Source organism: Xenia sp. Carnegie-2017, unplaced genomic scaffold (genome assembly GCF_021976095.1).
Source record: "Xenia sp. Carnegie-2017 unplaced genomic scaffold, XeniaSp_v1 HiC_scaffold_22, whole genome shotgun sequence".
NCBI classification, from domain to species: Eukaryota; Metazoa; Cnidaria; class Anthozoa; order Malacalcyonacea; family Xeniidae; genus Xenia; species Xenia sp. Carnegie-2017.
The window spans coordinates 10,662,823-10,686,484 of NW_025813485.1; the positions used below are offsets into that span (position 1 = coordinate 10,662,823).

General features: G+C 36.7%; 1 protein-coding gene across 3 annotated transcripts; it reads right to left on the reverse strand.

Annotated features, from left to right (window-relative positions):
• Positions 1-1,894: 1,894 nt before the first annotated feature.
• On the reverse strand, positions 1,895-19,950 carry LOC124445659 (inositol hexakisphosphate kinase 2-like). Of its 3 annotated transcripts, none has more exons than XM_046996406.1 (5): positions 19,688-19,950; positions 18,117-18,321; positions 17,650-17,699; positions 15,248-15,426; positions 1,895-2,820 (listed from the first exon to the last, which is right to left on the reverse strand). In XM_046996406.1, exons 1-5 carry the CDS (start codon positions 19,890-19,892, stop codon positions 2,341-2,343), a joined length of 1,119 nt encoding a protein of 372 aa, XP_046852362.1. In that variant the 5' UTR covers positions 19,893-19,950; the 3' UTR covers positions 1,895-2,340. The 3 variants fall into 3 exon arrangements, with proteins under 3 accessions (XP_046852362.1, XP_046852363.1, XP_046852364.1); XM_046996407.1 differs by lacking the exon at positions 1,895-2,820 and adding an exon at positions 13,385-13,626; XM_046996408.1 differs by lacking the exon at positions 1,895-2,820 and adding an exon at positions 13,644-13,841.
• Between the last annotated feature and the right edge of the window lie 3,712 nt (positions 19,951-23,662).

The following is a 23,662-nucleotide window of genomic DNA, read 5'->3' on the forward strand; positions in this document are numbered from 1 at the left end:
GAAAGATTGATGATTTTTCAAAATTCATTTGACTTCTCACAACTGTACTACTAAGTATACTTGGTAGAAAAATTAAAATATACCTGTATTTTTTGACATTGCTCAACAAGAATGTATAACTTTTTGTAGGCAATATCGTAAAAAAGATGTTTTTAGAGCATTGTATGCCGACGATTTTGTTTGACTTTGAACTTCTAAGCAATTAAAAATTTTTGCGATGAATTGCTTTTTTCTTAAAATCCACGCACATTATAAATGCAAATTAAATTTCATACTTCACAAACATCTGCTGAACTATGTTACAAATAGTTTTAATTATAGTAAAACAATTCCCTTCATATAAATAACGTGTCGTCGACGACTAGAGCTTTTTTTAGGTGCAGGCAGCATAACATAATAATTATTAAGTGAACCTGTGCTCATCTGTAAATTGGAAATTTTTGAGACACATGCAAAGCAGAGAAATTTTTCTTGAGGACTCTTTGTCATCCTTCGAAGTTATTCAGCACGTTTTAGTGCAACTCGATAACAATTTAATTAACTACATGCATGTAAATATGCAACACCAAGTAGCAACGTGAAATAGCGCTACCATTAATTCTTTTTCCTTGAAAAAAATGATTCAAATACGTTGTCATTGTTACTGTGATTTCTTATGTTTTTAGGATTGATGAACCCATATGCATTGAGCCAATCAGAGTTTTCTACAAAGCATTGGACAGTCTGTTAACTATATTAAGCCGAATCTCCATTTCACTCCCAGTCATAGGCGCCACCATGATATTTTTAAAACAATAAAAAAGTAAGTATATTATTCAAGAGAATTTTTTTTGGTTTTTGCTTCATTAAAATTTTTTCCCAATCGATGAACACCGTTCTCAGCATAGACGCAAAATGATAAAATGTAACCGCAAACGTAAATGTAACTTTAACCGTAAACGGCAAACGAAAAATTTCTTATTTCAATTTCCGTCTACTTTGATGCAAAATTTTACCCACTTCATTGAATATATCTTATACAATATAATATTTTCGTACTCCCACATTAAAACTGCTTTGAATCTATTAACATCAAACGCATGTTAATGCTGCATTGTTGAATATTTTTATTTCTTGTTTCATAATCTTGAGCAAAATCACCAAAGTTATTTGAATATTGGCTGGGACAAATATAATTGACTTCAGTATATTGATCGTTGTTGAGTTTAAAGTGAGAATTGATCTCACTTCTAGCTTCAATCAATAATTGGCATCTTGATAGTTATTCTGTCATTCTCACATTCTCTTGCTTCTGATTGATTGGAAAGTCAAACGGCGTGAGTTCCCAGGAACATAGGAACATCGATAATTGGAAGGGGAGGCAATATTCGTCTGCTTCATATGCTGTCATATTAAGTTACTTAGACATCATATTTTCTACAGATTGTGACATACATAAAGTGAAAGTTCGAGCTGGTTTTGCCACTGCATGAATACCGTTTCCCCAACCCTCTTCCTTAAGTATTGATGTTTCTATGTTCATGATTCTATAAACAAAGACTTGAATTCAACTTTGAAAATCAGAGAGCGCTACGGAATGGATTCCGTTTTTGAAAGCAAAATTTTTCTTCTAAGTAAGTTTATATCATTTACCAATCACCGTTTTCCATCAATATATACCGCAAAGACAAAAGCTAGGCTCCAGTTACAAAGCAAATGTAGATGAGGACTTTACAATGTAACCGTTGTTTATCATATGAGGTGGCTATTTTGACCCGCGTTTGACTTTACCATAAAATGCATGTTAGCGTTTTTCAGCATTAAAAAATGACGTATCATGGAGATATCGTATTAAAAGGGCTAACCGTAAGGTATGGTTACATTGTAAAAACATATATACCACAATTAAACCATGTTTTTGTAAGAAATACAACTTTTATGTATTAAAACAATACCGCGTATATGCACGTTTGTTTAAGAAATAGACCTGACACATTGTGACATATAATTAAAGACACAATTATTTAATTTCTTCGGAGCTTTCGAATTTTCATAAAAACTTTTTTGCATGTCATGGGAAAATGTCCAGAAATAGATAAACGTTAGTCTGGCCATCTTTTCCAAACTACAATCTTTCCAATTTCAATCATCGGTGGGTTCAGTTTATATTTTCCTAACATTACGTATGACTCGTCGTCTATTTTATAGAACAATCTGCTGTTTTCTTAATTTTCGACCCAAGTCGACATCGCTGGGTTTTCCTTGCACTGAATCTGCCTCATCAGGAAAATTGCGTATTTGTTCATGTATGTAATAAATAATACGGATAAATATAGCTACAACATCATTATGAAGAATTTTTCAAGTGCTTACACAAAGTTCTTGCAAAATATCTTCTAAAATTTTTATCACAGATCTTAGTCCGAATAAATAGCTCTCGTCGACTACCTGCGGAAATTCTGAATTCATGTTTTGCGTGTTGCACTGCACGTGTGCAAAGTCAATCATGCGAACGCTAACGTTTGCAAAGCTTTCATAATCTTTTGTCACATGATCATTAGACTCATTGTTCCTGCTGCCGACGACAGTCCTGTGGGGCTCCTCTCGCAACTTATCGCCTTCATACATGAGCAACAGCGATGAATTGAAAAATCTGTACGCCGACTGACGTTCCATTATATAAAGTAGTTTTCTAAGCGTAATCAAGTACGGCTCAATAATATCAGAGCGAAATTGTTCACCGTTAAAGAGAAATTGTTTTATAGCATCCTTAAAGCCGTCGACGGTTAGAGTTCGTCCATCGCTCACCACTAGAAAGCGATCTTCATTCACATGATAAACCTGAAAGAAAAATTATGCAAAATAATCAAAATTTTATTTCTCTATTTATGCATGTGAAGTGTATTTTTGATTTCCTGCAATCCGATTGGCAGTAGCAGAGGGCTCCTTTTTACGATATTTTGATCGTTGTCCAAAAATATATTTTTTTCGCCGAATGTATTTGTTCACAAAGTAAAATTCAAATTTTTAGAATTGATTTAAAAGCCATAGAAACTTTTCAATGAGAAGGGAAAGTATCCAGATGATAGTTATCATAGCGAGAATGACTTTCACCATTCAGAAGTAGTGAAGTTTGTGGAAACATTTCAATTTTAGTCTCAACATCAATCCACATCGGCCATTTTACAATATGAATTTCTGCACAATAAAAATCAAAAAATAAATATAACCCTATTCACACGACATAAACTAACAAGGGATTAACTTTAACCGAGGTTAAACTCAACTTACCTATTGAGATGAAATTCGCAAGCTGTTCGCGAGGACGAATATTTGAAAAAAGTTCCCTTTCATCTAACGACTTTACTCTATAGAAAACTGACTATTTTGACAAAGGAATTTCTCAGACGATATACGAAAAAATTGATGTATGGTCGTAAAGTGTAAGCTCTCTCACGAGCAGAGGAAATTTTTCTTTTCATTGCCGCTCCACATTTACAAACGTAGTCTTTCTAGTCGTTGCAGCAAAGATACTCACAAACTGTTATTTCAGGCATTTTGAGATATATTATTCAAAGAGCAAAAGAAATTGGAAATTTTGCAAGGGCGCGCAGCGCCCGCAGTAAAGTTGAGATTATATGAAAACACAAATGTAAGATATAACAATGGTTTATTCCTCATAACTCGCAATACACAGCAGATGAAGACTAAGTTCAAAAATACAACGTCATAGTCTAATCACCTAGCAACTTTACATCAGTTCGTAATCAGCGACCAAATTACTATAAGCTAATGACAACAAACATGATAAAAGTAATATATAGCTAGACTAAAAAAGACTACAATAGAAAGGCCAAAATAATGGCCCGTAAAAATGGAGCCTCCAATGTCCACGACAGAGACTCCTGTGAGCAGAACCACAACTGAAAAATGACTAATGCTGAGGTTGTCTAAACATCAGCCAACGTAAACATCAATTCTCCTTCTCAGGACTGTACTCACCTGGACGATTTAAATCTACAAACATGTAAGATACTCCCGGATTCAACCATTTACTTGAAAAGAAAGCAAAACGTGACGTAATGGGAGGGTGGGAGGGATTGTTATATCTAACTTCTGTGTTTTCATATAATCTCAACTTTACTGCGGGCGCTGCGCGCCATTGCAAACTTTCCAATTATATATCAAACACAGAAGTTTCGATATAGCAATGCTTGTTTAAAGCAATCTGCACAAACTAGATGCGATGATTACAGTGCCTGGGACAGCACTGCTCTAGCGTTTGAACGGTCAAAGTTTGGTCGATAGTAGAAACGAGTAAAGGTAGAGATACCCGACCAGTTCATCATTTTCATGATCTCCTCCAGTGACACCCCAGCTACTCTAGCCTTGGAGGTTGACGCCTACTTCTTTGAATGACCTTTAAATAAAGCCATCTATACCAGCGCAATTTAAAACCGATTTGATCCATCTGGCAATCAGCTAGGAGCTGAATATCCAGTAGGCTAAGTAGGCTTGAGCCCACAGTACCGGACTTTCAAGAGGCCCGTTGCATCTAGACATAATTGGGATATGGATATTTTTTCCTATGCCAGGCTAGCTAAAAGTGTTTAACTTAGATCACTTATGCTGTTAAAAATCTAACAATCAATTGAATGCAGAGAAAAATGGCTTTCGTACTATCTATACTGTTCAAATGCACAAGAAAATGCAAAAGTAAAGAAAAACTAAAGTTAGTGAGAGAAATTGAGCCCAAAACTTTGCCTTAGCCTACAGGCACCGTAATTAGTAATCCGCTACTGCTGGCAATCGAACATGACCGGACAGGACAGTGAGGTTTGTGATAACTAATCAAAAGCTTATTAGGAATGTCATCGTTGTGGCCTGTTCTAAAAGAGCTTGCTCGCACAATATAGTACTGTCAACATTGAAGCACCTAAAGTTTCTGGCACTCTGCATGTTCCACCTGGCAGTTAAAACTCTAACCCTTAGGCAGGGAACCCAGAAAAACGAAGGCCAAGAAGTTTCATCTCCGAAGAACGCTTTGGTACTGTGGTAGGCAGTAAAACAGATAACTTATAAGTCAGTAATCAAAGACCCCGACCAGAACAACAAGCACAGTATCATGGTTCCGAGATTGTCCTTAGCAACGCAGAGTTGGGTGCAGATTTAAGACGCCCTTTAATTGACAAACGACTAACGAAGGGATGTTGAGCAACAAGAAAAACCATCAAGCGGTGGCGTGGACGCATCACAGACAAGAAAGAACAATAAGTATTAAATATTCTGAACATAAAACTTTCATCAAACGAGGCTGCGAGGAAGCCTGTTAGATATCCGCACAAAGTGGGCCGAAAAACCATCAAGCGGTGGCGTGGACGCATCACAGACAATAAACCTTCATTGTGAAACAAAAACCATGCCAATTTTTCGAGCGGAATTGTTCACTGCAGCTGTGCTTGGCCGCCAAACTACCAAGATGAGTTTGGAAACGTTTGCACAAATTCCCTGCGATTGCAAGGATCGTTAAATATGTGCCAGCGGCTAGTCCTGTAGCCCCGATAGGAGATTGTTACTTCGTGGTAAAAGAGCTGGATACGAAAATCAACTATTCTCCAAACCGGATCCCGCGTATTTTCGCTTAAGTTTGCATACTTGAGCAAAAAGGAGGAAAGGCATAGTTTTTCCAATATAGACCATGCAGTTCTGCCGAGCGGCACCCACTGTTAGAGGTAAAGGATCTAGTCTCCAAATGCAAAAGAGACGCAACTGAGAATGAACATTGGATTTAAAGCCCAGGAAAACAAGCGGGTGATAGAAGCCCTGACTGAAGTTTTGTCTATGATATCGATGTGATCAATCAAAAGGATCAATCATACAAAGGAGCCGCAAGTATGGCCTGAATGGACGCGGTCAGCTTCCAAATCAGCGGAGATAATTCCCTTACTGACAGTTTGTTTTGGGCTAACATACACAAGTAATTGGTTTTTATAACGTCCACATTGGAGTCGTGGTCAGATTGTCCCATAAATCCGACGAATTCCAGTTGCTGAGCTGGACTGAAGCACGACACTCGAGATATAAGACAGACCTGAAACTTTCTTACAGATACCGTACTGTTAATTCCATGTCCTGCAGCAGACCCTCACTGACTGATTCATACAAGTAAATAGTATGTATTTGTAAAGGGAAACAAGCAAATTCTAGAAGCTTGTCCTTCCAGTGAACGCGAAAGAACTTCTGGTGATTCCTACAGACTGAAGAGACGAACTCGGGGTTGAGTAAATGAAAGGTGCATCCCTTCTAATTTGAAATGTTGGTACTGAATGAATGCATTTTGGGGTCAATAATCGGTTACGATTTCCCGTGGCGATTTGGGAGCAGAAAATATTGCTGGCAAACTTGTCTAAAACTTGACTAACCACGTTTAGGTTCACCGTTTTTATCGGTGATGAAGTAGAGTTTTTTGGGGGTTTTATTTGTTTGTTTGTTTTGTTTTTGTTTTATTTTGAGCGTGAAAGTGCAACGTTCTTTCCTTGTTTGAGCCAAAAGGTGAATGAAATCTAGCTTGTAACCCCCGATAATTTCCAAGTTAATAGAATCTGCCGTAATTAGGCGTGCAGGGTTTGTTACAAGTATGAAAACGACTTTGAAATGACTCAAAATTGAAAACTACATTGAAGGGCATGATCTACTTAGTTTAAAACCATTTTCTTCATTGTTAGCGTTTTTGATAAAGCATTTCATACCCATTAATTTTTTTGAAGAAACCCAATAACTAACTAGTCTGTGTTAAGAGAAACTGCCCAAAAACTGATTTTGTAACGAGATTGACAGATACCAACGCCTTGTTCTCATGACCGGGGAAAGCAGCCTGGACCATTTGCCGGTTGTTTACGCAAAGGCAGTAATTGTTTGTTTATAAAGTTGCCATAGCGACTGGCGCCAACAAGACTGTCAATCTCTTAGAACAATTTTTATTTTACTGTACCAAGCTTCTTTAAATTCGCGTGCGTGTTTAGTCTGTGCGCGTCCGAGTACTGTAGTTTCTCTGTCCAGTCGAATGTGTGGTTTTTTCCGTGGGTATGTTTTGCCGGTAGTGAGTTCGGATCTCGACGTTATATGGCGTTTTTGTGTTCTGTGAGTCTTGTTTCGATTTTCTTTGATGTTTGTCCTATGTGGTGCTTCGAGCCTTCATCAGAAAGATATAGGAAGTTATATACAGATGTTTTTCATTTGTAGACGCTTAGAGCGTCTAATTGGATTAGCGGGTGGATTAATGTGATTGGATGGCGTTGTCATGGGTTTTGGTGTATTGTGAACATGATTGGTGTTAATGTTATTAGAGTGTAATGTTGTAGTTTTGGTCTTGTTTGTATTTTTTTTATATATATATAAATTTAAAGATTGGTAATCCAGGCATATTAAATGTATAAAAAAATAAAAGTTTCTCCGAATTGTATAAAATGATTTTATTGAGCTTTCAACTCGGTGCTTCGAGCCTTCATCTTCACATATATATATATTGATTCGGAATAGCCAGGAACAAACAACTCCGTTTAGACCAGGTCGAAGCATTCCGCAAAATTTTCGATAAAACCTTTACGGCCATCTACTAGCTATAGGCACAATTTGCGATGCATTGCCCACTGAAACAACAGCTGGATGTACACCAGCGCAGTTCTCTAGGCTATTAGAGCCAAATCCACAGTTTGGGTTAAAAACCAAAAAATTCAAACTCACAGCCAGCAACTTTAAGCTGGCGACGGTTAAGAGCTGCTTTAAGCTGGCGCCTCAAGAATCTTTGCACCTCAAGAATTTTTTGTTTAACGAGTCAACTGTTTTTTGCACTCATATTTCCATGAAGCGGTACTGCTACCTCTTTAGTCACAGTTCTTCTTTCGCTTTTAGAGAAACTCTGAAAAGCAGTCCTTGTTAGTTTACTTGAATAGTTTCATCTTCAACTTTCTCACGAACAAAATGAAATTTAATATCGATATGTTTTGTTCTTTTATGCAAAACAGGGTTTTTTGACATGGCAATGGCTCCTTGGTTGTCTTCGTTTATTGTCGTCGGATTAGGATCATTAATTTTCAGGTCTTTTCGAAGTTGCCGCAACCAAACACACTCTTGCGTTGCCAAGCAAAGAGCGATATACTCAGCTTCGGAGGTTGATAAAGCCACGGTCGGTTGTTTTCTGCTTGTCCAACTAATCGCACCATTGGACATTAAAAACGCATTGCCAGACGTAGATCGTCGGTCTTCTGAATCTGCAGCCCAATCAGCATCCGAGTATCCTTCCATTTCTTCACCATTTGATTGATACCGCAAGTGCAATTTTATTGATACTTTTAAATACCGAAATACTCGCTTAACGGCAGTTAAATGCCCTTCAGTTGGAGATGAGTTGAACTTTGACAGGGTATTTACGGCGTGAGCTATGTCAGGTCGAGTTGCTATAGCTGCATAGATCAGACTTCCTACCATCGATTGATATTGTGTTGGGTCAACTGATTTGCTACATCCGTCGTTTTTCACTAACTTCACATTGCTGTCCATTGGAGTGGATACGGGTTTACAGTCTTGTAGTTTGTATTTGTACAGGATCTTGTTGATATACTGTTCTTGGCTTAGCATTAGCGAGCCATTCTCTTGTTTGATGTTCACTCCCAAGCAGTAATGGAGCTTTCCCGTATCTTTCATCTTGAATCTTGCAGACAGACTTGCTTTCAGATTTATCATCTCATGTTCACTCTCCGTCAATAATATGAGATCATCCACATGCACAGCAACGATTGTAAGATGACGATTGATTTTGCGAACAAACACACACGGATCAGCAGCGCTTTGTTCAAATCCCTGAGAAACCATGAATTCTTTTAGAGACAAATTCCAACATCTTGGGCTCTGTTTCAATCCATACAGAGACTTTTTAAGGTGACAAACAAGGTTTTCTTTTCCACGGACAACAAAGCCTTCTGGTTGTTCCATATATATATCCTCATCTAGTTTCCCATTTAAAAACGCAGTGACAACGTCCATTTGATGAATAAACATGTTTCTTGAAACAGCAAATGCCAAGAGAGCTCGAATAGACGTGAATCTGACAACAGGTGAAAATGTTTCTTCGAAGTCAATTCCATACCTCTGTAGGAAGCCTTTTGCAACCAAACGCCCTTTGAATCTATCAAATTTGCCGTTTTCGTCATGTTTCACTTTGAACACCCATTTACACGAAATCGTTTTTCTACCTGGTGGTAGAGGTACCAGTTCCCAGGTATCGTTTTCCATTAGTGATTCATACTCTGAGTCAGCAGCTTCCTTCCACTTTTGAGCATGTTCGTTTTCAAGAGCTATTTTCAAGGATGTAGGCTCTTCAACCTGAGTTACATAGAGTGCTGTATGGGTTGTTGTCGACACATTGGCGTATTCATCATGATAATGAATTGGCGGTTTCTTCTCTCTTGCTGAACGTCTCAGCATAGTAGACTTCTCTGTTTCCTCTTTCTTCAGGTACAACTCATTCTCTTGGTCCAACTCTAACTGCACTTCATTGGAATGCCCAAAGTCTGTTTCCCTAAAAATTATGTCGCGACGAATGAAGACTTTCCGTTTGTTTTCGTCATACAATCTGTATCCCTTTTGTTTCAAACTGTAGCCAACAAATCGCATTTTTTCAGCTTTTGGCTCCAGTTTCGGACGTAGTGAATCTGTAACATGAGCATATGCAATGCAATCAAAGACGCGAAGGTTAGAGACATCTGGTTTCTCACCATACCATCGCTCATATGGTGTAACTCCTGTTGCAGTTGTGACAATTCGATTTCTGATGTATGCTGCAGCTGAAATTGCTTCCCCCCAGAAACTTTTCGCAATTCCTGCATGTAAGATCATCGAAAGAGCAGCTTCCTGGAGCGTCCTGTTCATTCGTTCAGCAACACCATTTTGTTGCGGTGAATGAGGAACGGTTGTTTCGTGTCTGATTCCCTTTTTCTTGAGATAATCTTCAAATTCGTTGGACAAGTATTACCCTCCATTATCAGTTCGTAATGTTTTAATATGGCAGTCTGCTTGATTCGTTACTGCCAATTCCCATTCTTTAAATTTTGTCAGTACTTCTGATTTATATTTGATAGGGTAAACATTTACACATCTTGAGTAGTCGTCGATAAATGTCACAAAGTATTTTGCACCACCAAAACTTTCTGTATTCATGGGTCCTGCGACATCGCTGTGTACAAGCTCTAACCTTTTTGTTGACTTAACTTCTCCCACTGCTTTGAAGGGTGCTCGATGTAACTTTCCCTTTACACAGGCTTCACAAAAGTCTAGCTTGTTTGTCCCAGAAATGTCAATACCTGTCACAATAGCTTTTGAAACCATTGTCTTCATCTGAGGTAAATTCATGTGACCCATTCTTTGATGCCATAGATTTATTTTTTAATTTGATGTTTCCGCCACCGATGCTTGCTTTCTTCCTTCCTCAAATTTGCAGTCTAGGCAATACATATTACCAGCAAGACGACCTTTAGCAATAAGTTTTCCTTTAGCATTCTTTATCCAGCAAAGTGTGTGTCCAAATTGTACTACATTTCCTTTTGCAGTGACAGCTCGGGCACTAAAGAGATTAGCAGTTAGTTTGGGGACATATAGGACTTTTGCCATTGTTGACTTTCGTCGATACTTTTCTTTTGGTCCAAGGATCATCATGATTTGTATTTCTCCACTTCCACAAGCATCAACAGATCGACCATCTCCAAGAACGACGGGTTCTGGCACTGGGAATTCTTTATAGTTCTGTAGCAGTTGACGGTTTGATGTCATATGTTGCGAGGCTCCTGAGTCGATGATCCAGTTGTCAGCACCTTTTACTGTGTTCAGACCAACGGCAAATAGATTTTCACCAGAATCAGTATCTCTTCCACAATTATCCTGCACAGCCGCTGCATTATGTCTTGAAGACATGCCATTAGTTTTACAATCTTGATTTCTTCGATTCTGACGTCTCTTGTTACGTGGGCAGTTTCGAAGGATATGGTTCTCTTCTCCGCATCCATAGCATTTGATATGCTTTCGAGGAGCCTTGTTGTGCTGTAGTGCAGACTCGCCTTCATCAAATTCTTCACCAGTCAATTTACTGTTGTTTTGTTTACGTTTCTCTTCCTCATTGATCAATGCTTGATGCAATTGAGTCAAATTTAGATCATCTCCTCTTCCAGTCAAAGCAGTCACGACGGTATTATATGAGCGTGGTAGACTAAGCAGCAAAGCGACCATACGTTCATCCTCGGGGATGGGGGCTTGAATAGCTGCCAACTGATCAGTAATTACTTTCATTCGACGGAAGTGCTCATCCAATTTATCAGACTCTTTCATCTTTAAAGAGAAAAATCGTTGTTTTAGAAATAGCTTGTTCGCCATAGTATCACGCTCAAATCGTCCTCTCAGTGTGTCCCATATTTCTTTAGGAGTTTCACACCCAGTTATCAGGTATATAAGATCGGAGTTGATCGATGTAACTAACAGAGCTTTCGTCTTTTTCTATGCTTTGTCAAAGGCTGCTTGCCTCCCAGAGCTACCCTCTGATGTGTCAGGACGTGTCAGAGATCCATCGACATGGCCAAATAATTCCTTAGCTTCCAATATGGCTTTCATTTGGTATTTCCATATTTGCCAGTTTTTTGCGCCTTCGAGTTTATCAATTGACAGTTTGTCTTCCTGAGCCATTACAACACAATAAATCGCACACGATTGAATTTTACTTACTGGTGCCTAGCGTTAGCAATGTCTGGGCCCATAACCTGTTAGTTTAACAAACTTTTACTTATTTTCTCTCTGCGAATATTTCGTTAAACTAACAGTCCTAGCTGCTAAATTGACCATCCACACGGAAACCTTACCTGGATTTTTAGATGCCTCAGGGCATTCGAGGAGCGACGAGCTATGGAGGTCTTACTCACTTGCCCGACTGAAAAACTTCTCGAAGAAAATCTTCAAGATTTTGAGAAGCAGAGCTCTCGCCTTTTAGCTTGCTTATTAGATAGCTCAACAGACTTTCTCTATTTTGTTTGCTGAGCTGCAGCTAGTTTTTTCCTCGGTCGCTTTTTCACCGGAGTATTTCCTCGCAAACTATTTGCGGCGCTAGATTAAGGGCTTGCGTTTCCCCCTTTTTAGTATAACCTGGTTCCGAAGTCGTTAAATCAATAGAAAAAACTTAAAAAAGCCGGCCATCAGAAAAAACACAACCGTGTACGGCGAGTTGATGAAGAACTGATGTAAAGTTGCTAGGTGATTAGACTATGACGTTGTATTTTTGAACTTAGTGTTCATCTGCTGTGTATTGCGAGTTATGAGGAATAAACCATTGTTATATCTCACATTTGTGTTTTCATATAATCTCAACTTTACTGCGGGCGCTGCGCGCCCTTGCAAAATTTCCAATTTCTTTTGCACTTTGAATAATATATCTCAAAATGCCTGAAATAACAGTTTTTGAGTATCTTTGCCGCAACGACTAGAAAGACTAAGTTTGTAAATGTGGAGCCGGCAATGAAAAGAAAATTTCCTCTGCTCGTGAGAGAGCTTACACTTTACGACCATACATCAATTTTTTCGTATATCGTCTGAGAAATTCCTTTGTCAAAATAGTCAGTTTTCTGTAGAGTAAAGTCGTTAGATGAAAGGGAACTTTTTTCAAATATTCGTCCTCGCGAACAGCTTGCAAATATCATCTCAAGAGGTAGGTTGAGTTTAACCTCGGTTAAAGTTAATCCCTTGTTAGTTTATGTCGTGTGAATAAGGTTATATTTATTTTTTGATTTTTATTGTGCAGAAATTCATATTGTAAAATGGCCGATGTGGATTGATGTTGAGTAAAGCCGTTAGATGAAGGGGAAATTTTTTCAAATAAAACTCAACAAAAGCTGGTAATCAGAAAAAAACACAACCGTGTGCGGCGAGCTGATGAAGAACTGATGTAAAGTTGTTAGGTGATTAGACTATGACGTTGTATTTTAGAACTTAGTCTTCATCAGCTGTGTATTGCGAGTTATGAGGAATAAAGCATTGTTATATCGAAACTTCTGTGTTTGATATATAATACCCATTCGCACGAAATTTCACTCCGAAAATTCTTGCTTCGCAAGAAAAAAAACACAAGTGGAATACCATTAAGTTCTATTAAATTACTTGGAAGGGAAAAGGGGCCTGGAACCGGTTACTAAAAACATGGCGGCAAATAGGAAATTTTAGATGAAAATCTTCCATTTTGAAAATTTTTTTAGCCATTAACTCCCTCCTGATTTCTAACAAACTTATCAAATTCTACCAGAGTTAAAAACTCAAGAACTATTTAACCCTTTCGATGCAAAGATATGCTTTAGCGTTTTATAGAACACACGCGCAATTATACGAAGAAAATCTATGGTAAAGAAACCTCAACTATAGTCAAATAACAATTTAGATTAAAAATAACAGTAGACGGATTTCCTTAGTGGGACCGTAAATATAAAAATATCTTAAAGTTCATATACAAACTTCACTGTCTGTATATGTATTCGTAAAGCGCATCATACTGGCTAATGTCCATTTAGAAATTCTGGCAGTTCTACAGAGTACATAAAAAGAAAATATCTTGAACTTGGTGAGCTACAAAAAGAACAGAATTCAACTTAAATCATGATATAATACTGTTTTCAGTTGGAAACTTTTTGACCAAGATATTACAATAGGATAGTCAACTATTCAGTACAATCCTTGAAAAGCTGCAGAGTAGAACTACACGAATCGAAATTGTTCTTTATTGAAAATACAACTTTTGAAATCAAAGAGTTTTTGCTTCTCTGTCATAACACTGTGTATTGCTGCAATAGAATAAAACATTTATAAGTGTCAAGATGTTTACCAAGATTTATAAACATTGTTGTGTATTAAAAGAAAAAGTAATTGGTATTAAATAATGTTTGAAGATTCAAGTTTGGGCAAAATAAGAATTTGTACAAAGAGACTAATAATCTTGGGAGGAACTACTTGTTTTCCCCAAGTCCATCTGAACTCTTTGCACTTTAAAACTGATTATAATTTCAAATTGATTTCAGTTATCGATTTCACAAAATCATAATCTTAACTAGAATAAAAATTTGTAATGGAAACAAATCTTGGCTCAGAGCACTTCTTATCTTGGTTTTGGTGTATTAACCTACTTAGAACAGTGGCATAACGAGCCTGAATATTTGTTTATACTTTGTAAATTTTTCACCATTAGCATTATTCATTTCTTTAGAAATATATTTTTTACAGTAAATAATTGTAAGCTGCCTACACCACACAACATACTTCATTTATCACAGTGTTTTTAACACAAATATTGTTCAATTTTAACACAAATCTATTCTTAAATAATCCATCATATTTTCAGAAAAATATTATAAACAAATCCTAATTAATTAAAGGCGAGTTCTCTTGATTGCAAGACATGTATAGCTCGAAAAGAATTGGTTGCTTAAAAATTTTTGGGAAAATACTTTTTAAAATACAATTATGTAGTAAAAAACATTAACAAAACACATGCCAAATGCCAACACACGACAAGTATCGACAAACAACAATTTAACCCGACCCTTTGAATGACAAACAATAATATCTTGCTTACCCGTGTCATGAAATATTTTCTTTTCTTGTAATACTTCGGCATTCGTATACTACACGAGTTTGCAGCACATTGCAGGATGAAATTTTAAAAGTTTTTTGTTACGAAAAAAAGCTTTGAAATTTTCTGTCATCATATATAGATATATTATATAGATGAATTTTGAATGAAAATCCGGGTGGGCGAAAAAGTTTTAGTTTTTAAAGCCTGCGCTCTTCCGCTGACACTTTCATCCAAAATCAGCCATGTTTTTGATAACCGGCCGCGCGTTAATAAAATATTATAATTTGGATGATGATTTCCCGTCCAGGTAATTACTATACAGGTCAGTGTGGAAAACCGCCCGCCAATTGAAAAGTCACTTTATACGATAAGTTTTCATCATGGTAAATAGGCATGTGTTGTAAAGATCGAGTGTACTCAGTGGGTGCATTCATATATTCAGTTGTACTCGACTAACTTCTGTTGAAAGGGATTTGGCTTTCTTGAAAAATCAGATGGGCACAATATATGAATATACATCCCCCCAATTAGCGTTCTAGCTATACGGTTTTAAATGTACCGGACAAAAACAGAAATTTATTAGAGATCTTTAATTATTAAAGAATCGACGAAACTTACTTTCATACCACACAATCGTACACCAAGACTTTTTGATGTCGTTTTATCCCATCTTGCTTGGCGAAGACTTTGCTCCTCTTGACTGATGACGTAATCCCTATGTTTCTCAGTCCCCATTTTTAGATCAAGAATACAAGGATATTTGTAACGACCGACGACATTTTCCAGAAGAAGATATTCTTGTATAAACAACCAGAGAAAGAGTTAAGATTTTGTATCCGAGCAAAATTCCATAATTATAGCTGGTTAGCACTCTTATTTCAAGGAATTGCTGATTCGGGTTCTTTATTTCTATTACATATGTTGATAATGGTAATGATTGAACAACGAAAAGTACCATGAAGCCAGGTTTTTTTCTTTTTGCCTAAATACGTCTACTGCTTCAACTGGGCATTCTTAATTTCTTTATTTGCCCCTTTCAGAGATAAATTCAAGTAAATATTCAAATAAATTCGCCGTTCGTTTATCATTTAAAAACAAGAAATTTTCTGTGACGTCAATTCCGTGCGTCTGTCCTCTTATATATCAGAACTCTCGACCAATGAAATTGCTCAAATTCTTCTGGTTAATATATAAATGTTTGAAGAGGAAATGTGTGCGTGTCAATTATGTCTCGCACGTTTGAGGTTGTAAAAAGTCGTTTGTAAGGTGCCGGTAATAGACCTTTTCAAGGTTATCGCAGCCATATTGCAGGGGGTACAAAAACATTGGCCGAGCGCGCGGTCACGCATGGCGTCCATATAAATTACAAATAAATGCTCAAAAATTTTGTTTTCGCAAAATTTCAGCAAGTGCTTGATCTTTGGGCCACTAATGAAAAACTAACTTTTCTACGTGAGACCTCTTAACTTGATAATCAGGATAGCGTTTATCATTATTGGAATATCCAACTGCACAACAGGCATTTTTTACCATTTCGGCTATGACTGCTCACAGCTACTCGGCTAGTTTAGGGTTTAGTTCGTTTGACTTAGCTTATGAGTTCCGCACATTTGTGAACTCAAGAACATCGCTCAAACGACGGTCAAGTTGTTGAAAGAAAACAAATGTTTTCTTTAACTTTCTGTTTGTCGATTACCACAAAATTGGACTCACGTGTATAAAAAATCGCAAATAATAATTCGACTATTAAAATGGACGAGTTTGAGAAATATTTTTGAAAGAAATGGCCAATATGTATAACGGTAATTTTTGCGCATTTATTAGTAATTTATATGGACGCCATGCGTGACCGCGCGCTCGGCCCAATGTTTTTCCACCCCCTGCAATATGACTGCGATAACCTTGAAAAGGTCTATTGTTGTGATGTGTTCAGTGGGTTTTGTTCTAAGTAGGTGTAGCAACTTTCCAACGTAATCCGTTGTAGCAACTTTCCGTAAGCAACTTTCCGTAGCAGCGTAATCCGTAAGTAGCAACTTTCCAACGTAATCCGTTGCCTGCAAGTAATGCATTTTGCCGAGCCCCAGTCCATGTTGTGCTTTGTCAGTCGTTGATGTTCGGCAATGTCATTGTCTTTGTAGCTCGTTTGTCTTCAGTATGTCTTAGGTTTGATTTCCAGGCAGTCTCCCCGATATAGGAAGTGTAACAGTTGTAAACTGCACCTTGTCGTTCGTTTGGTTTTTCTTTGACCTGGATGTTCGTCAGAATTTGTCGTAACGTTGTAATGGGTCTATGTGCGACACGTATGTTGTATGGTCGTAAAATACGTGGGATTGTCTCTAGACGTACTTTTGATGTAAGGTATCATTGCTGTTGTCGTTGAGTTGTTTGTTTCGTTCGGTTCATTGTGTTTGTAAGTGTTGCGTTTCAATACGATGAAGTATGAACCAGACCACAAACACGGCGAACTTGACTTTTACTCCTCACTTCCGCTAAGATTGTCGAAACGTCAGTCAAGTCCTTCTCAGGATTCTATAAACCTGCATGATCTACATGTAGTAATAAGAAACCAATCACTCTAAAGGCCCGTTCACACGATCCGATTTTGTCGGATTCTAAAAACCGGATCGTGTGAACACAAATACAGTGAGCCTCCGACAGTCGCATCCGTCAATCTAAAAATTCGGATAGACATAGAACAAAATAATTTCATCCGACAAGATCAAATGAGGCCGACAAAATCGAATGAGGCCGACTAGCCAAATTACATTGATTTGAAAACGACTTTGAAATACGAAAAAAATACAAGAAATATGTCAATAAATGTACTGGATAACACAAATGGCTGTTCAAACGACTATAAATATCCAAACAATAATAAATATCAACAAAAATTCCGGAGCGTCTGCTGAACGAGCAACCAAAAGTCGAAACCGAGGGTCCGAGACAATCGGATCCGCCAAATCGGATCGTGTGAACTGGCCATTAATTACATCTAATGAATAGTCACTCTCAAATAATACCTAATGACGAGTCATCCTCATTCTTATCTTTGTCTTTACTGACAGCAGCACTGAAAAATATGGTACACACAATTTTTTAAGGTGCATTTTTCACACCATATTATAGTGTATATGAGCGTATGGATTCCACTCTTGCTTTTAAAACGCAAGCAAGCAATATTTGTCTACGTATCAATAAAGGCCTGTAGCTAAAAACGATCAAAATTTTCAGACTTTTGCATTGTTAAAATGAAATTAATCAACCCTAGTGCAATGCTAAAGAAGAAGTCTCTTCCCACCGTTATTTTGACTAAGCATTATTTTGGCATTATAAAGAGGCTATATTAAACTTAGGAGGATAAATAGCAAAACGTCTTGACATTAAGAAAAAACCGTATAAGTTGCCGCGACACTGGATGTAGAAAGGTCCACGACACTCTGGAGTCCAACATTTTAACTGTTTCACTAAAAATATATGCATTACTTACCGATAAAAATTTTCGGAAATTCTGTTGTCAACGCCTTTATTGGAGATGCGTTTTCCTGTTCGTTCACTATTGCCAATACAAGTGCATGAGGTACAGTGCTTTCCGTAGCGATAACAATGACGATTTACGTCTTCATTAGAATTTACCATTTCCCATAGGCCCTCGCCACTGTCTTTGCCATAGACATTTCGCACTCTGGCGACACCTAAATTCATAAAATATTTGTCCTTTAAAGGCATGTTAATGCTTGCAAAGCGTGTTTAATGCTATTTCTACAAATATTCCATATAACTTTTCATGCTATTTCTATAAGAACAATGTATAAATAAAAGGGAAGAGCCAGAGCAAAAAATATAGCACTAGGAGCAACTGAGTAGAATGTGCAATAGCTAGAGCACCTGAGCAGAATGTACAAAGGGCGCAGCACCAGAGCAGAATGTATGATGGGAAAGGGGCAGAATATATAACGGGGGAGCACCGGGGCAGAATGTACAACAAATGTAATCCTTGTTTCAAAAATTAAATTCTTTTATTTTCTTGATCTACAAAGGCTATTTTAGATCACCATATACAATGTTTTCTTAACTGCTCCAAGCAAGAAATTTCAATGTGCATGAACGTATGAATTTATATTGGTTTCACAGTGAGTGCATCCTGTAAAGCCAAGGTAAAGTTTCTTCAAAATAGGATGTCATTTTGAAATTACTAGTCTGGTGCAGATTTAGCTAATGAGTCATATGGATCCATCGTAGCCGGGAATAGATTTAGGAGAGGGACACAAAGTCACACACATCCCTCCTAGCCTTGGATAGAGAGAGTGCAAGAAGGGTGTCAATTTCCCTACAAAATATTAATATTCCAAGCAATAAGGGAACACTTATTGTCATTGGGGTTTAATCAAACACAGATCTAAAATTCAATGGAGCAATTCAATCCAAGTACTGTTATAAATGTATAAACCCAATCTTTCACACAAGCTTTCACACAATTTAAAGTATAGACTCTCTGCAATGGCACATGGATTTCGTGCTGCCTAAGTTAATTCAAGGCATGTTGCCTATCACAGGATCTAAGTAATTTATGAGACAGATTTCATCATCTTACTTGTTTCAAATGTCGTAAAGCGTAGCTATAGAGCATCTTATTTATTTAGCTAGTTACAAACTTCCAACTCGTCCATAATAAGACAACTACATTTTTGCAAGGGCGACTGTCGACAGCCATCATAATAGATCATAATGTCATCATGTTATAATGTCACAAATACACAACTCGCGAGAATAAGACGCGTATAAAATATATTCCAAATATAAGGGTCGTTACCGAGCAAAATGTTATTCAAAGTCGTCTTTATAAAAACATGCAAATTGAATTAGAAGAAAACTTGAAATTAAAACTGTTCAAATAATAATAAAAATAGATATAAACAACTATTAACTGTTTACGCAGCCACGACGGGTCGTAATCATGAAGATCGAGACTTGATCACATCGATCGCATGCAACTATTTTGCAATAAAAACGTCACTTTGCATCTTTCATATTATTCGAAAATATTTGTCACAATCATACCTTTAAATTCCGGTAGGAAAGGTTTAAATAGAGGATTTGCATCTTGATAAAATCGAAGTTCTTTGGTAAACAATGGCTTACAAACAGTGAACTTATCCAACAGTTGTAGAGTCGAATGTCCGCCAACTTGATGAGCGAAAGGCTCTAAAGATACAATGGTAGAGTACTCTCGATTTTTCTCTCTACCGAATTGCAAATCTTCCATACCGCTAATAACAACTTTATTGCATTTTCGACTGGCATTTTTGAATAATTGCTACATTTTGTGGACGTCACGTCGATTTGTATAATTTATGCAAATTTCTTATTCAAGTATTTGTATTTGACTAATGTACATTCCAAAATTTTTCATATCGTCTAATAATATATATCGATGAAATGTTGGGAACGTAAAATACAGAGTATTCGGATCCTCGTTCTATATTTAAATTCACTCACAAAGTTTAAGTTTAACTGCTTTATTTCAACTCACTAAATTGCACTTTTCTCACTTCACACCCAAGCACGAACTCCTCATAATAGGGGTCACATGACCTTTTACAACACTAAAATAACGTTTCTCGACAGAAAATTGGAAAATAATTTTCTTTCAGGTTGTCGGAAATAAGCAAGGCGATCGGAAGCAATTTCATTTCGGGAGAGTTATGCATACTGCCAGTAGATTAGCCAGCACGATATTGTGTGTGGGGGCAAATATTCATTTAAAAACAGTATATTTCAAATGAACTGTAGCATGCCCTGCATATGTGAATATTCCCCCCCCCCAATTATCACTCTTGCTGCACCACTGCCCTCTTCCATAGGGCCTGTTAAGTCGGAAGTAAAAGGCAGAGATAATTCTGACGCCAACGACTTTTCTTACGAAAGCATCGAGCTATTCTTGGCGATGACGAGCAGCATATGAAACTACAATAACTATATATGCCATATAATTAGTACATGCAATCCATATGCACTTATACATGGTATACATGCTATAAATTATAAATTTATATATTTTTGTTCAAGGTATTTTGGATTACTAATCTTACTCTTGTAGTAGACTTTATTTCTGTTCATTACCCGCCCGTTCTGAGACTTTACTCTATAATACTTTGCAGACATCTCTGAATTTATTATCAGACTTTATAGTGAGACTAGCAAAGTTCCAAGGAATTTAACCTTTTTCTCTTCACCCTAAACCAAACTGCTATAACCACCTACCTCCACGACCCATATCCCCAATGTTTTAGGAATTGTGACGCTTATAGAAATTTTTAGCGTACAAAAATCGTTGTAAGTTTTTTACATGCCATGTGAAACATATTATATACTCTAGATATATACATCTATTTTTCAAAACAAATACATGAAACCATGATTGAGCAAGAAGATTACTGTTCAACTGTTATAGTCCACAAAGCGTGTTGCCCCCCTAGCTGTGTTGATCATGGACGTAAGTCACGTAACTACTTGTTTAGAGTGCAAAAACCCAGGGGCCCCTGACCTGAGGAGGCTCCTTATCTAGAAAATACTGTAGCAAAAGAGACATTCGCAGTCTTTTCCATTTAGAAAAATCAAATTCAACTGTTTGCAGCAAAATCAGAGGGCCTTTTAAAAACTTTCATTAGTGGTCCTGAAATGTAGTACTATACGCTATTGGTGATGTTACGCCATTGTAATATTTATAATGTTTAGTATTAGAAACATAAAATTGAGAATTTCCATATGAATGTTGACAAGCATATGTCTAAGAACTAAACTCGATGTACGTAATTTTCTATTTCAAAATCTAATGCATGCCGTTGGTTAGTCCGAATAGAAAGACATTATCTGGCTACCAAGTCAGGCATGGTAGCACATTATTACTTCAAGTTATTAAATAATATAATGCACGTTTGTGTGCACGAAAAACGTATTTTTAGTCATTCTAATTCTTGGCTTTTATTTTAAACTTTTACACATATTGCTATCATTTGTAGACATTAGAATTAATTTAGAATTTAGAATTGTTTTTTGGCGATTTTGCTTTTTGAGAGAAGTTATAATTAAAAACGTTTAAATTACAAAGAACTTCATTCATAGCCAATTTCTTGGAGTGTTGGTTGCTTTTCACTTTTTTCAGATCCCTCTTTGTCGAATACATTTGACACAGATGGACAGTACTTATTCGCCCACGAGCAAACTTCCTTATAAATGTTGAGATCCTGCACAAAAACACGATAAAATATGGAATAAGTGATCTGGATTAAACATTTTATCGATTTTGATGTTAATTTAATGTAGCCCCATGTCGTACTTGACACAAAAATTTTTGTAAAACTCGTGCACCGCAACACATGCGCGACAACATACATGAAAAATTATTTGATAAATGCAAGCTGATTCGATTAACAACCCCTTTTAGTTGCAGTGAGGCAGATCTGCAACAATCACTAAACGATAATATGATATGGCAAACAACTTTAGAACAGTTCGCCCATAAGGGTTGAAGTGTTCGATAATTTTTTCAATTTTTTCGATACATAACTATGAATGACGTAAACTGTAGAAAAGAAACAGTCAGTTTATAATTTCATCCCCAACTTATCTGGGGCGTAACATGGGTATCAAGATGGCGTGTAAGGACTTAACTTGTACAAGAAAAGGGCGTAGCATTTAATTTAACCTGCAAATGGGAGTGGTATTTAATTAGTCCGAGGATAGATCATCGTTTTAATTTTGAATGTCAATACAGCATTTGTTGATCATTGAAGCGAAAAATACAATCATTATATGATATTTGTGATGTCGAAACTTAGACGCGTTATTGATATTTAAAGAGAAACTTACGTTCAACTGTACTAATCGACATTTTTCATAAGTGAAAATAACTATGTATCCCCCCCCTTGCGCCTGGTTCATCACGTTGTAGTCGTGCAGGGGCTTCAGTACTTCACTGAAGGAAAACTAAGAATGATCCAAACCCGGTCTTCGAACTTCGATGTCGAACTCTCGGAACCACACCTCCAACCTCTGCTGGCTTGATGAGACACAAGCTGGCTTAGAGGAGTGACGACCATACGAAACTACTACTACTACTATGTATCCCATTATGTATTTCTTTGAATGAAAATCAATTGTACAAAACGAATGTCTATAAACTTTTTTGGATACTCAATCGAAAATTTCATTCCGAAGCAAACAAAATATTCATTCCCAATACATTTTCGCAAATATGATTCAATGATCTACCAAGTACCAGTTTTGATGTTTGATGAAGTAACAGAACTTGTTTCTTTTTACCTTTCATCTCTTCATTATTTATATATGTATGAAAATGATATTGCTTAAATATAACAATACTATAATTATATCAACAAAAGAGTAAATATAGCAATAGAGCATAATATAAATTATACATTATGATAATAAAATAAACATTTATAATTACATGCTTATGAAATTTTTCTATATTAGGAAAATAATCTATTACATCCAATACAGATTGTGATCTTCTTAATTTATTCATTATCTAAACAGAAGTATTGAATTGTTCACAATACTTTCTGGGTATGATCCCTAAAACCAACAAAGAGCTCTCACATGATTTGAATTATTTGTCATCCGACTTATTGTTTGCATTAAGAATTGAAGTATTTTTTGATATCCTAACAATTTTATCGCTCATATATAGCTTGATAGTTTCTCTTTGAGAAACATAAGCGTCAACAAAACAGTTAAGATTATTTCAGTGATAAAGTAGCAGTTTGGAATGAAGAAGAGTTTTACATGTTAACTTTTTCGCAAAGCACTTTCAATCAATAGACAGAATACTCATGATACAGAATGCTCATTAACGGATGTGTTTTCAGCTTGTCAAGTTGAAAATAGTTCGACTTAGGAGATATTCCCCATTTGAAATTTATAACCAATAGAATTAATTTCTTTAAAAGTCTTTTTAATTAAATTTTGAGCTGTAATAATTATACATTTGATTTTCCACAGACAGAAAGA

Bases quoted from the DNA above. Each gene is read 5' to 3' on its own strand.
- LOC124445659 (XM_046996406.1), bottom strand. From the start codon at position 19,892: ATGGAAGATTTGCAATTCGGTAGAGAGAAAAATCGAGAGTACTCTACC. The intron at 18,322-19,687 runs GTATGATTGTGA...TTATGAATTTAG, and splicing joins TTTCCTACCGGAATTTAAAG to GTGTCGCCAGAGTGCGAAAT. The intron at 2,821-15,247 runs GTAAGTTTCGTC...TTTTTCTTTCAG, and splicing joins TACGATTGTGTGGTATGAAA to GTTTATCATGTGAATGAAGA.